Genomic DNA, 13,736 nt, shown 5'->3' with positions numbered 1-13,736 from the left:
CAAGAAGGTAACTTGAGATACACAAAATTTGGAAAGCCACAAAGCAATATTTTCAGTCCAGCACTTTTCACAGTACAAATCCATGATGTGGCAGGAGCTGTTGGGACAGAAACAGAAGTACAGTAATATGTAAATGACACCACAATTTACAAATTGGGAAAAGGCTTGTTAAGAAGTGAACAAAAAATGGAGTCGGCTTATAGTAAACTCACTGGCTGATTCTTATCATAGAATGACAATCAATCTCAATCAATCAAAATAAAAATAAAAAATTCAGTAAAAAGTAAAGTTTGTCACACAATGGAAAACTATTGGGCCTAATATTAAAAGAACAAAAAAAAAACACTTGAATATGAAGTGAATAGAAGAAAAATTTTCACAAAAATTACAAGAGAAAGTATGCAAAAACCCCATCAAACTGGCACTGAAGTGCATTAATAAAAAAATCCTTCAACATAAGAGAAATTTCCAGATATAACACTTCATAAAACATTGGAAACATCTGAACTGAGAACTCTGTAAATTTTACTGATGAATTATTGAACTTATATACTGCTCCAATAACAAACAAAAAAAAAATTGTTTTAGTGGTATATATTGCGAGTTTGAGTTTGAAAGTATTAAATTATATTTGTAGTTATTTGAAAATGATAATAGTAAATTACAGAGGTAATCACTATTAAGTTAAAATTAAAGTAATAAAATATTTGAAAATTTAGACTATTGAAATTCATATTACATTAGTATGTAGAATACATGATTCACTATAATACAAATTTATTGATTTAAAGGCAAACTATTCATAATTTTTAATAATTTGAAATTAACTACTATGTAGTCTTGTCTTTGAACATTTTGAAAAGTAACAACTAAATTTTAAATCACATAATAATTCTGCTGTAATAATGGTGCTGATAAAGCTGCTCATAATTATAAGTAATGTAGAATATCCGTCTAAAAGTACTAGAGAATCTAAGAAATACCAATTAGGTATAAGATTTCATGAAGGAAAAATGTGAAATTCAAAATGGAGTCGGCTTATAGTAAACTCACTGGCTGATTCTTATCATAGAATGACAATCAATCTCAATCAATCAAAATAAAAATAAAAAATTCAGTAAAAAGTAAAGTTTGTCACACAATGGAAAACTATTGGGCCTAATATTAAAAGAACAAAAAAAAAAACACTTGAATATGAAGTGAATAGAAGAAAAATTTTCACAAAAATTACAAGAGAAAGTATGCAAAAACCCCATCAAACTGGCACTGAAGTGCATTAATAAAAAAATCCTTCAACATAAGAGAAATTTCCAGATATAACACTTCATAAAACATTGGAAACATCTGAACTGAGAACTCTGTAAATTTTACTGATGAATTATTGAACTTATATACTGCTCCAATAACAAAAAAAAAAAAATTGTTTTAGTGGTATATATTGCGAGTTTGAGTTTGAAAGTATTAAATTATATTTGTAGTTATTTGAAAATGATAATAGTAAATTACAGAGGTAATCACTATTAAGTTAAAATTAAAGTAACAAAATATTTGAAAATTTAGACTATTGAAATTCATATTACATTAGTATGTAGAATACATGATTCACTATAATACAAATTTATTGATTTAAAGGCAAACTATTCATAATTTTTAATAATTTGAAATTAACTACTATGTAGTCTTGTCTTTGAACATTTTGAAAAGTAACAACTAAATTTTAAATCACATAATAATTCTGCTGTAATAATGGTGCTGATAAAGCTGCTCATAATTATAAGTAATGTAGAATATCCGTCTAAAAGTACTAGAGAATCTAAGAAATACCAATTAGGTATAAGATTTCATGAAGGAAAAATGTGAAATTCAAAATGGAGTCGGCTTATAGTAAACTCACTGGCTGATTCTTATCATAGAATGACAATCAATCTCAATCAATCAAAATAAAAATAAAAAATTCAGTAAAAAGTAAAGTTTGTCACACAATGGAAAACTATTGGGCCTAATATTAAAAGAACAAAAAAAAAAACACTTGAATATGAAGTGAATAGAAGAAAAATTTTCACAAAAATTACAAGAGAAAGTATGCAAAAACCCCATCAAACTGGCACTGAAGTGCATTAATAAAAAAATCCTTCAACATAAGAGAAATTTCCAGATATAACACTTCATAAAACATTGGAAACATCTGAACTGAGAACTCTGTAAATTTTACTGATGAATTATTGAACTTATATACTGCTCCAATAACAAAAAAAAAAAAATTGTTTTAGTGGTATATATTGCGAGTTTGAGTTTGAAAGTATTAAATTATATTTGTAGTTATTTGAAAATGATAATAGTAAATTACAGAGGTAATCACTATTAAGTTAAAATTAAAGTAACAAAATATTTGAAAATTTAGACTATTGAAATTCATATTACATTAGTATGTAGAATACATGATTCACTATAATACAAATTTATTGATTTAAAGGCAAACTATTCATAATTTTTAATAATTTGAAATTAACTACTATGTAGTCTTGTCTTTGAACATTTTGAAAAGTAACAACTAAATTTTAAATCACATAATAATTCTGCTGTAATAATGGTGCTGATAAAGCTGCTCATAATTATAAGTAATGTAGAATATCCGTCTAAAAGTACTAGAGAATCTAAGAAATACCAATTAGGTATAAGATTTCATGAAGGAAAAATCCTGAAATTCACCTCCCTGTTAAAGTTGGATGGTATATACAAGCAGCTAATGAATTAAGGAATCAAACAGCTTTCGGGATAAGGAGCTCCAGCCCTACAAGTACCAACTACCTTTTTGGAGGGCAGATGCAGTAGGGGTTTGGGGCACTCTATTGTCCTGAGGGTGAGAAATCGCTCCCAAAGGCAGAAGAAACTTCAATAAGAAGTCAACGGCATTAAGATACAGAAGACAATGGAATACCACTATATTATTTTTACCTAGTCAGGCATCATGGTAATGTCTTCTTTTATTAAATACTCTGAAGGCAAAATGACTTCCCATTTGGATCTCTGGGGGAAGCAACAGAAGAAGTGTCATATAAAAAACAAAGTAATGAGAATAGGTACATGGAATGTGAGAACATTATTGTCATCGGGTAAGTTGGAAAACTTGGGAGATAAAAATAAATAAAATGGATATAGTAGGGATAAGCAAGGATAAGTGGGAGGAAAGAGAAAAGTAGAGAAGTGGTGAAGTTACCTTATATTACTCAGGAATTGAAAAAGGAAAAAACAGAATAGGAATAACTGTAAAAAATAATGTTGCAAAAAGAGTATGAAAAGTAATTTATCTGGATGATAGAGTAATGGCTTTAAGGATTGGAATTCTAATTCTAGTGTACATGACAATGTCGGAGTATAAGGATGAAGATGTAGAATAGCATTAAGGAGTTATCATAAAATGAACAGGATTGCTATAAAATAATTATTGGGGACTGGAGTACAGTAGTAGTGGAAGGCAAATATGGAAAGACAGCAGGCAAGTTCACATTGGGAACATGAAATGAAAAAGGGGACAGATTGGTTGAATTTTGCCAAGAAAAGGATTTATTCACTGCGAATACTTAAAAATCACAAATGAAGAAGATATGGTTGGACAAGATCAACAGATGGATCTCACTTTCAGATATATGTTAAGAAGGCAAATGGGCTTCCAGGAGCCAACATAGGAAGTAATCACATTCTGTTAATAATGGAAATGAAAATAAGATTGAAAAGGATTCGAACTGCAATGAATGGAATATAGATGGGATAGAGGGCACAGGGAGATTAAACGTGGGTGAAATGCTGACAAAGGCAATTAATCAAGGGAAAATGAACCAGCAGTGGAAATGTGGTTCAAAATAAAATCACCTATGGGGGAAGCTGCAAAGAAAGGAATCGGTTTCTATGAACACTGGACAAAGAAACCTTTGAAAGTAACACAAGAAATGACACAAAAAATATAAAAACAAAGAAGGAGAGTACAACAGAGCAATCTATCAAATAGTGAATAATAAATTAAAGAGATAAACACATAAATCTAGGGAAAGGAAGCTAAAAGAATGCAAAGACATTCGATTTAGAAAAAAAAATAAGTATGACATGTTGCATATGAAGGTAAAAAACACCTGATGTTTTTGACCAGAATGAATTGACCAGAAATATTGTATGGCCAAAAAGGAATAAGCATAAGTGGAAGAAATATAAATTGTGTCAAATTTGCTGATGATCTGCTGATTATAGCTAGACACTCAAACCCACAAAGTTGGTCTAGTGGTAAACAACTCGTCATTGCAAATCGGCTGAATTTGAAGTTGATAGTTCTAAGGTTCAAATCCTAGTAAAGGCAGTTACTTTTATATGGATTTGAATACTAGATCATGGATAGTGGTGTTCTTTGGTGGTTGGGTTTCAATTAATCACATCTCAGGAATGGTAAACCTGAGACGGTACAAGACTACACTTCATTTACATTCAAGCATATCATCCTCTGAAGTAAAACCTTACAATGGTTCTGGAGGCTAAACAGAAAAAAGAAAGCTAGACACTCAGATATTACAAGCAATGATAAAAGCATTGGAAGTGGGGTGAAGGAATACGGGATAAAAACAGAAGAAAAACAAAAGTTATTAAGATAAATGAGAAGGAAGATATGGATGTTGTAACAGCAGAAGGAAAAATTGAACAAGTAAAGATATAGATATAACAGTACAGTACTAATTGAAGACTGGAGGAGTAAAGAAGAGATTACGATGAAAATTGCAATGGCAAAAGAAGCTTTTTTTAGGAAGAAAAACCTACTCTTCAGCAACTTGGATCTGAACCTAAGGAAGAGATTGGTAAAATGCTATGTTTGCAGTGTACCTTTATACAGAAATGAAATATAGACACTGGGAAAAAAGATAAGATCAAGGCTTTTGAGATGGCTGGTGGAGGATGTAGAAGATAAAATGGGGGGGGGGGGGGCAGAGTAAGTAACATAGAAGTATTAAGAAGAATAAATGAAGATATAACAATACTGGCAACTATCAGAAGGAGAAAAGGAAACTAAATCGGGCATCCAGTTACTTTATTTTTTTGTTTATATTTATATACATATATCTACAATTAGGGAAAAAGGAATAATAAATACAATTCTTGAAGGCTTCACTAAAGATGAAAAATGAGGAAGGAAGAAGCTGAAATTAATAAACATAAAGGAAAGGGTAAAGAAGGTTATGATTAGATAAAAAGAGAGCCATGGGAGAGAAACAGACTGAGACAACACTGGTCCAGGGACCTGACAATAGGCAGAATATCACATGATTATGAAAATTGGTGAACATTTTATTTATTTTTTGTTAACATGGGTGTAAATGAGTTTTCCACTTTGACCAACCCCCACACTCCGGAAACTAATATATTCACAATTGCATATTAAAATAATTAAAAACTTTCTAAAAATAAATTTAGATAGTTGTTCTTCTAACTTCTGCTTTTCCTGGCTGTTTTAAGGCTGCTGAGGGGATAAATACAACCTCTTTATATATATCATAACTGCTCATTGTACATCTTTTAGTAATTACTCCTTATACTTTTATGGCATAGATCATGATAAAATAACTTAAATTAGTGGTACATCAATGTTGGGTAAATTATTGGGTAATAGTTGGCCACTATTCTTGGCTTGATATTTTAACGGCGAAAATTTTTTGCTTATACAGAACCAATGCGAGAATAGTTGCACAATGAGTATTACCAACATGTGGGCTTGCTCAAAAAATAAATTATAATACATAATCTGATTTATAAGAAGTCTATTTTTTTTACATATAAAACATAAACATGATATGATAGCGAAAAGGAAGCACGGCTATCAGTACATACACGTGTGCCATATTTTTATTTATTGCACATGTAATAGAGAATTGTTTTAGTTAATTATGTCGAATAGAAAATATATTTGCGAATACGCATTTCAAATTATAATAAATACACTAACAATCAGTCGTACTTTACACAAAAAACTAGTACATTAAGTTTCATAAAATAATATAAAAAACAATTACCGTTGAAATGTAAAGCAGTGTATAACCTATTCCAAAACGCCACAGTAACATCTGTTATAAACTAATAAGTAGTAATGGAAGAATCGTGAACGAGTCGTTACTTCAATTCGATTCTTTAAACTGAACGAAAGAATTGAGAATCGGTTTGCAGGAGCAACCGATTCTTTTAACGCTTCTTAACAATGAAATGGATAGGTGACGGGAAACCAAATCTTTCTCAATTACGACTCGATTTGATTCATAGCAATCTTACTCAGAATTCTGAGTAGAAGATTTGATGGATTTGATAGAAGACTGATGGAACTCACTCCTGCACATGTTTAATAGATTATTAGAAACAAAAGAACCACTAATTTCGAGTATCGCTTTGGTCAATCCTATTCTAAATAATATTTCATTTGATGAGTGGACAGTTATAGCTGAAATGTGCAAATTATTGAAAATGTTTGAAGAGATAACTATTGAAATAAGTTCTCAAAAAACTTGTCATTATTTCAAAAATCTGTTTATTGGCGCGAGTGATGACAAAACATGTACTTAACATTAAATCTTCTACTCAGAATTTTGAAATCGTTAAAGTATGTAACAAGATGTTAGACCAAGTGCAACATAGATTTAAGGACGTTGAAAATAATAATATTTTGCTTGAAAGCATGCTATTAGATTCTCGCTTTTAAAAACAAGGCTTTAAAGATGAAGCATCTTACCAAAATGCTTACACAAAACTTTCACATAAAGTTCGAAGTATTCAGATCGAACAAGGCGATAGGTTTGAAACCGAACAAGAAACTATTGAACCCTCCATTTCAACTGCATGGGAAGATTTTGATAAAAAAGTAACACCAATTTTAACTAATTCAAACTCAACAGTAGCAGGAATTTTAGAGCTAGATAAATATATAAATGAACCGCTCATCTCAAGAACACAAAATCCTCTATCTTGGTGGAAAGAAAGGCGTTTGTTTATTTATCCAAGATTATTTTAAATAATGCAAACTAGACTTTGCATTCCTGCAACCTCTGTTCGCTGTGAACGAATTTTTTCAAAAGCGGGACAGTTAATAACAGAAAGGCGAAATAGACTTACATCAAAGAATTTCGAAAAAATTATATTTCCACATGTAAATATGTAAAATAGTATAAAGTTTATTTGAAAGCTATTAAATAATTATTTATTTTGCTTAATTTTTATTTATTTTTATTATTCTTTTGTGATAATAGAACCAACAATTTTTTAAAACAAAATTTTTGTGTGTGTCTGCGTAAGTAACTGTGCGCGTATTAATAAAAACATAAAGTAAATATAAAATAACATCGATGTGATTAAAAAAACAAAGACGGAATCAATGGATCGCTCAAAAATAAAGTATGGTACAAGCTATACTATTTTTAATTATTCATTTTGTCATTTATAGCTTTAGAGAAATTAGTTAAAGATAAATTTTCTAGTTATAAATACTTTTACTTGGTCTAGTAGTGAACACGTTTACGCAAATCAGCTGATTTCGATGTCGAGAATTCTAAGGTTCAAGTCCTAGTAAAGGCAGATAGTTTTATACGGATTTGAATACTAAATCGTGGATACTGGTGAGCTTTGGTGGTTGGGTTTCAATTAACCACACATTTCAGAACTAGTCGACCTGAGACTTGAAGTAACGACTCGTTCACGATTCTTCCCATTACTAATTTACATGGCACCCATGCTCTTTACTTTAACCTGTTGAGTGAGGATATGTTACGAGAGGTATGGTTAATTGGTTATAAATCTGTAGTGTTTATGATGGAAAAAGAACAACTTTATTGTAAACTTAACGTAATATGTGAAAATTTAGAAAAGAATCCACGCTGCCCTCATGGTAATTTTATTTATATTATTATAGCAGTATACTATTAGTTATTGAGGTTACAATTACTTAAAAGTTCAAGCCTGAAACAAGTAGTTTTCTTTTTATGAATGACATTTAAGTTTGAATTGTATGTTCAGTTGTTTATTTGCAAATATTGGTTGTTTATATGCAATTGGCAACATGGAATTACCATGTTGCCAATTGCCTGTTTCTATTTTGAAACCTTTTCTACAAACTTATGTATTCAGCTATCACTTACAGAAAAGCATATTTCTTTAAGAAATTTTATTTGAAAAAAAGATTGTTGTGAATTTCTTTTCTCATAAACCTGATCAGTTATCTTTTACCACAATCATCTTCCACTTGTATGTTGATTTCAAATTTATTATTACAGAAATTGATTAGTGAAAGTTTCATTTTATGTAACATATTTCTTTTGATAATTTTTTATTTTTTTTCATTTTAATTTTGTATTATACTTTTTTGTATAGTTTGGAATGGCAACCTTTCTTTCAATCTTGTAAAAACATTGATTCTGTGTTATAGTATAGGTTACATTGAATGGTTATTAGCATTTTGTAATTTGCACCTGTCAGTTGATTTTATGGTCATATAGTATATAGTAATGTTTGTTGTGCTGCAAACACAATAATAATGATATGTGATAACACTAAAATTGTGAATTATCAGATTTTTGCTTTCAAATTTTGATTAATTTCAATAGCATCTTATTTTTATTGCAAGACTTATTTGTTTTTCATATTGCTCACAAATTTGTTATCCATTTATTTAAGTTCTTTTCCTGTAGCACAGGTAAAATTTATAATGAGTGAGAGAGAGAGAGAGAGTATTTTTTTACATTATGTATTGAATAATTAGGTTCTTACATATTAACGCCACCGGAGCTACAGCTTTATTTAAAATTGAGTATTTATTTTATTGAGCCTCTTTATTAATTTTAAGAAATGGTTATTTATATTTATTTATTTTATAAATATAATTTAACCAAACTTAACCTACGCTCACTTCGCTTGCTAGCCTTGACTAATTAACACCGTAATTTTTTGAGTATTTATTTAATAAATTCATTAATTATTGCAATTATTAAATAACAATAATTACTGTTTTAAGTAATTATTATAAATAAATACTCAAAAAATTACGGTGTTAATTAGTCAAGGTTAGCGAGCGTAGGTTAAGTTTGGTTAAATTATATTTATAAAATAAATACATACTGTTTTGAATCTATGTTAAACTCTATATCGGCCCATTTTCCACCGAAATCCGATTGACTACTTTGTTTTTAAATAAAGCTGTAGCTGCGGTGGCGTTAATACCTAAGTACCAATAATTATTGCCAATCTTTTATAATCACTTACTTTAACGTATCTAAAGCTTTGATTTAAAATTTTCATGTTTGAAATTTCAACATACACTGGTCTAAAAGAATATAAAAACCTAATTTTTTATAAAATTTTATATTTATATAAATATTTTCAATCAGAACGAATCAAAATAACAAACTGCGTTTCATAATTTTTTTTGTTTAAAATTAAAAAAAAAAATGGTTGAGTAGGTATCATGTCGGCATTTTGTGTGTAGGTCCCGGGTTTGAATCCTGATCAGGCATGGCATCTACATCTTTTAAATTCTACCAGTTTCCACTGGGTAATGACCATAGCTGTTGATGCTTGCTCTTTCATAAAAAAAATTTCCCACTATGTATATATATTATGCAGGGTAAGGGAAATTGCTCTATTTTTTCCTAAAATATAAGTGACTCTAAAAATTAAGTGACTGTTTTGAAATTTTCTGTATTTATTTACTTTATCAGCCTTCGCAGACTTGTTTATTGAAAGTTTCAGAAGTTGGTATTAAAATAAAAAGTACACCAAAATTAACACATATAAACACACATATGCTAATTCAGTTACATTACAACATCATGCATTACATCTAATTACATAGAAGAATGTAAATGTAACATAACTTGTAGTACATACCTTTTCATTAAATTAACTGGACAAGGCAAAACTATCTTAAAAATCTTCATTATAATTTTGGGTTGTACTGCCACAATCTCCATCAATGGTGATTTTTTAGCATCTGTATTATTATTATTATTTTTAATTAGTATTAGCTTTAATTCTAATTTCATGTGGAAATATCAGAAAAACTTAGTACCAAAAAGATAGTTTCAATTGCAAACATTTTTGTGGAATAACTGTATTTCTAGTCTTTTGCATGTGATTTTTTATTTAAAGATATAAAATTGCTGCATTTTAATGAGAAAGATGAGAGGGATGAAATGATAGGCATATAGATGCCAGACGTTTGCCAGGATTCAATTCTGAAGACAACTGGCAATTTAAAAATGCTTTCAAGATTAAATTCACATTCATTTTTCTAATTCATCTGGCATTTATATTTGAATCCGTTGCCAGGGAGTTGTATTTCTTTAGAATTGAAATATATTTAGATCATATTAATAGCTTGTATGTGAAGTTAACATATAGATGTAACACACTGGAATTCATGTATACTTGTCAACAACACTCTTCCCAAGTTACAATTCATTCCAGAATATAAACACAATGCATCCAGATTCATAGATCTTACCATATCTAAAGGAGGCAATTGATTTTTTATAAAATTATATTGCATAGTAAGTCTATTACTTTGAAAATAAAACATTTACAATTTTAAAAAACTTAGTTCTTACCTGCTGATTAAATATGCTTTATTTCAATATAGTTAAGTGTAAAATAATTATCTTTTTATGTATTGTATTAATACATTATGCATGAGAATCCTTTAGAACAACAATGGGAGTTGGTAACTTATTGGTAAGAAATAAGAAAACATCAACTGCCAGCCAACTATATTAGTTTTCTTATAGCAATGTGACAATGTTGCCTGTAATGTAACAGTTTGTCTCTGCGTGTAATAAATCATCATATACAGTTCATTGCACTTCTTGATCCTATTTAGTGATCCCTTGTTATTATCAGAAGTAAATTATCAACATAAAATTTTTAATTGTTAATAATAAAAAGTATTTAACAGATACGTGTGGTATTAACAAAGTCTGGTAAATTTATTGTTTCCAAGTATTTTTTTTATATCATTAAACCGTTTAGAAATGTAGAATTTAACACAATTTATAAATTATAATTAAAATTGATAAATTAAAGATGCAGCAAACAGGATATGATATTTTATCTTGTGTGACTAAATAGATGGTTGATGATAATGAGTAATGATAAATGTGACAAAGGGGTTTAGTGATGTATTCATAATAAAACTTTACATCATAGTCATGTGGGAAGTGTGAAGTCGTGTATTTATGACTCAAACAGATGATTGTGTATTATATGAATATGAGTGTATGCATATCATATGTGTATAATATTTCATATTTTGATGTTATAGATAAATACCCAGACACAGAAACAATTAAAGGAAACATTGATTATTTTTTCTCTCTTTTTCTCTACCAGGACATGGGCATCTAACAGTCACTGTGACATGGTTAAATTTTTAGTAGTAATCTCTTATACCTAATTTTCCTAAACCAGGTGTAGGCTTCTACCAAAATTCACTAATAAAATAAGGTCAAACCCTCTAAATTCTGTTGGCTCTATGTTAGCTCTCTAACATAAAATCCTGTTGTTTGTGATAACTAGATATCCCAAAATGTTGTGTTATCATTTCTTCCTCTTTTGGCAAACTATCTGTATATTGCTGTGTTGCATTTGGTAACTTCTTCAGTAAGTACTGGAGAGAGCCAAAATCAATAGAAGCGTCTAATTGGCAAAGTTCTTTTGTAAATATGACTGTTCTGTTAATGGGTGAGTAAATACCTACTAATTCCAGGGTGATCTGGATGGTTATCCATATTTTTTTTTTTTTTGTCTTCAGTCATTTGACTGGTTTGATGCAACTCTCCAAGATTCCCTATCTAGTGTTAGTCGTTTCATTTCAGTATACCCTCTACATCCTACATCCCCAACAATTTGTTTTACATACTCCAAACGTGGCCTGCCTACACAATTTTTCCCTTCTACCTGTCCTTCCAATATTAAAGGGACTATTCCAGGATGCCTTAGTATGTGACTTATAAGTCTGTCTCTTCTTTTAACTATATTTTTCCAAATGCTTCTTTCTTCATCTATTTGCCGCAATACCTCTTCATTTGTCACTTTATCCACCCATCTGATTTTTAACATTCTCCTATAGCACCACATTTCAAAAGCTTCTAATCTTTTCTTCTCAGATACTCCGATTGTCCAAGTTTCACTTCCATATAAAGTTATCCATAATCAATACTTTTTTCTTATTTTCATTAGCTTCCTAACATGGGTAAAAGATACTCCACAGTAAGTTTTTGGACTTATATCTTAATCAGTCAAGCAGTCCACAATTTCATTTTCAAATACTTGTTGCAATTAGTCTGGTAGTGAAGGGTGTAAGATACTCTGAAAACAACATTAACTTCTCATATGTATATGCTTCCAGAACCTTCAAAGCTTCTTGGGTGGCCTCACAAAATATAGATGCCTGAATGTTTGGGCTTCTTTGTAATGAAATTCTTGTTCAAGATTTTGTGACCTGTATTTCAGCTTGAAAGACTGAGGCCACTGAGGCTATTTTCAGCACAGAGAAAGTATGTGTGCTTAGGTTTGAGGGTTTATGAAAATAAAATCATCATCAAATTTCAAAACAAATTGCATCACTTTATAGATTATTTTATGCTGCATTGGATTGAATTAGATATTTATTTTTTTACTAATTTTCTAAGCTGTATTATCACAGTGAGAACAAAAACTAGTTCCATTGTTTGAACATTCTCTTGCGAACACTGACTTTGATTATTTGTTACAAAAAAGCACTGAACGTATCATGTTATAATTTTTAAATAAGCTTGCCCATTCTATTACATTATCACCTACAAAATTTTAGATCAGTTTCTTCAACCAAAAATTTGTAAAACATTTTTTTTGGATCTTTATATGTGGATACTGGGCAAGGTTTATTACCTTTATCATTATTTTAAATTAATAAATTCAATATTTTAATAAAACATATTGCTAAACTTACATTTGTCAGGAATTTTTGTTTTTCCAATACTGGAACTTACTGTTAGATGTATTTATCATCACCATGAACTTCACAGTTTAGACTTTTTAGCCTGTTCTGTTACAATGGTTTTAATTTTCATTAAAATTATTTTACTTATACTCTTTTATATAATGTAAATTACATACAATTATTGTGCACTAAAATCTTTAGGCCTTCTTTTACATGGCTGCCCACTTGTCGTCTTCCAACTGTTTGGTTAGTCCATATGACTCTTGGTGTGTCTGGTTGTCAGCCACCTTTTTATATGCTCTTTCCAGTCTCTTGATTACTTTCATATGATGTCTATGATGATTTTAATTTATAAAGTTTCTCTTTTAACTTCGCTTTGGATATGATCTTGGAGGATATATCCGGCAACACTGCGCAGGAATCTTATCTCTGTTGTTTTTATTCTTTGTGGTTGTCTAATTGTCAGCGCCCATGTTTCTGACCCATAGAGTAGTACTAGTCTTATCGTAACCTTATAAAATTTAATTTTAGTCTCTTTTCTTTCTTTCCTTTAGTGTTCTTCAGATGGTTCCCAATAGTCATTGGAATTTATGTAGTTTCTGTTTTGTGTCTTCATTTTTATAGGCCAGACTGCACCCAAGGTAATTAAATTTACATATCTGCTCTATGATCTTATTGGAAACTACATCTTTGGCTGTTACGGGTTCATCTTCAATAACGTCCCATACTTTTGTCTTTTCGGTTGAAATTT

The 13,736-nt window shown here is 29.8% G+C and overlaps 2 protein-coding genes across 4 annotated transcripts in view; one reads left to right on the top strand and one right to left on the bottom strand.

Moving 5' to 3' along the window:
• Positions 1-6,111, bottom strand: part of LOC142331585 (uncharacterized) — a 55,497-nt gene extending 49,386 nt beyond the window's left edge. For both annotated transcript variants that reach the window (XM_075377593.1, XM_075377596.1), the window contains exon 1: positions 6,048-6,111. The gene's annotated coding sequence lies outside the window, so the exon portion shown is untranslated. The remainder of the gene's footprint in view (positions 1-6,047) is intronic.
• Positions 6,112-7,571: 1,460 nt separating this feature from the next.
• Positions 7,572-13,736, top strand: part of LOC142331573 (rRNA N(6)-adenosine-methyltransferase ZCCHC4) — a 61,580-nt gene continuing 55,415 nt past the window's right edge. The window contains exon 1 of one of the 2 annotated variants that reach the window (XM_075377582.1): positions 7,572-7,903. In XM_075377582.1, coding sequence (XP_075233697.1) covers positions 7,780-7,903 — 124 coding nt within the window. In that variant the 5' untranslated portion in view covers positions 7,572-7,779. The remainder of the gene's footprint in view (positions 7,904-13,736) is intronic. The other variant, XM_075377574.1, reaches the window with a different exon arrangement.

The sequence above is a fragment of the Lycorma delicatula genome, chromosome 1 (assembly GCF_047948215.1).
Source record: "Lycorma delicatula isolate Av1 chromosome 1, ASM4794821v1, whole genome shotgun sequence".
Taxonomy (NCBI): domain Eukaryota; kingdom Metazoa; phylum Arthropoda; class Insecta; order Hemiptera; family Fulgoridae; genus Lycorma; species Lycorma delicatula.
Note: the sequence above shows the minus strand (reverse complement) of the source record. Positions and strands in the feature narration are given on the sequence as shown.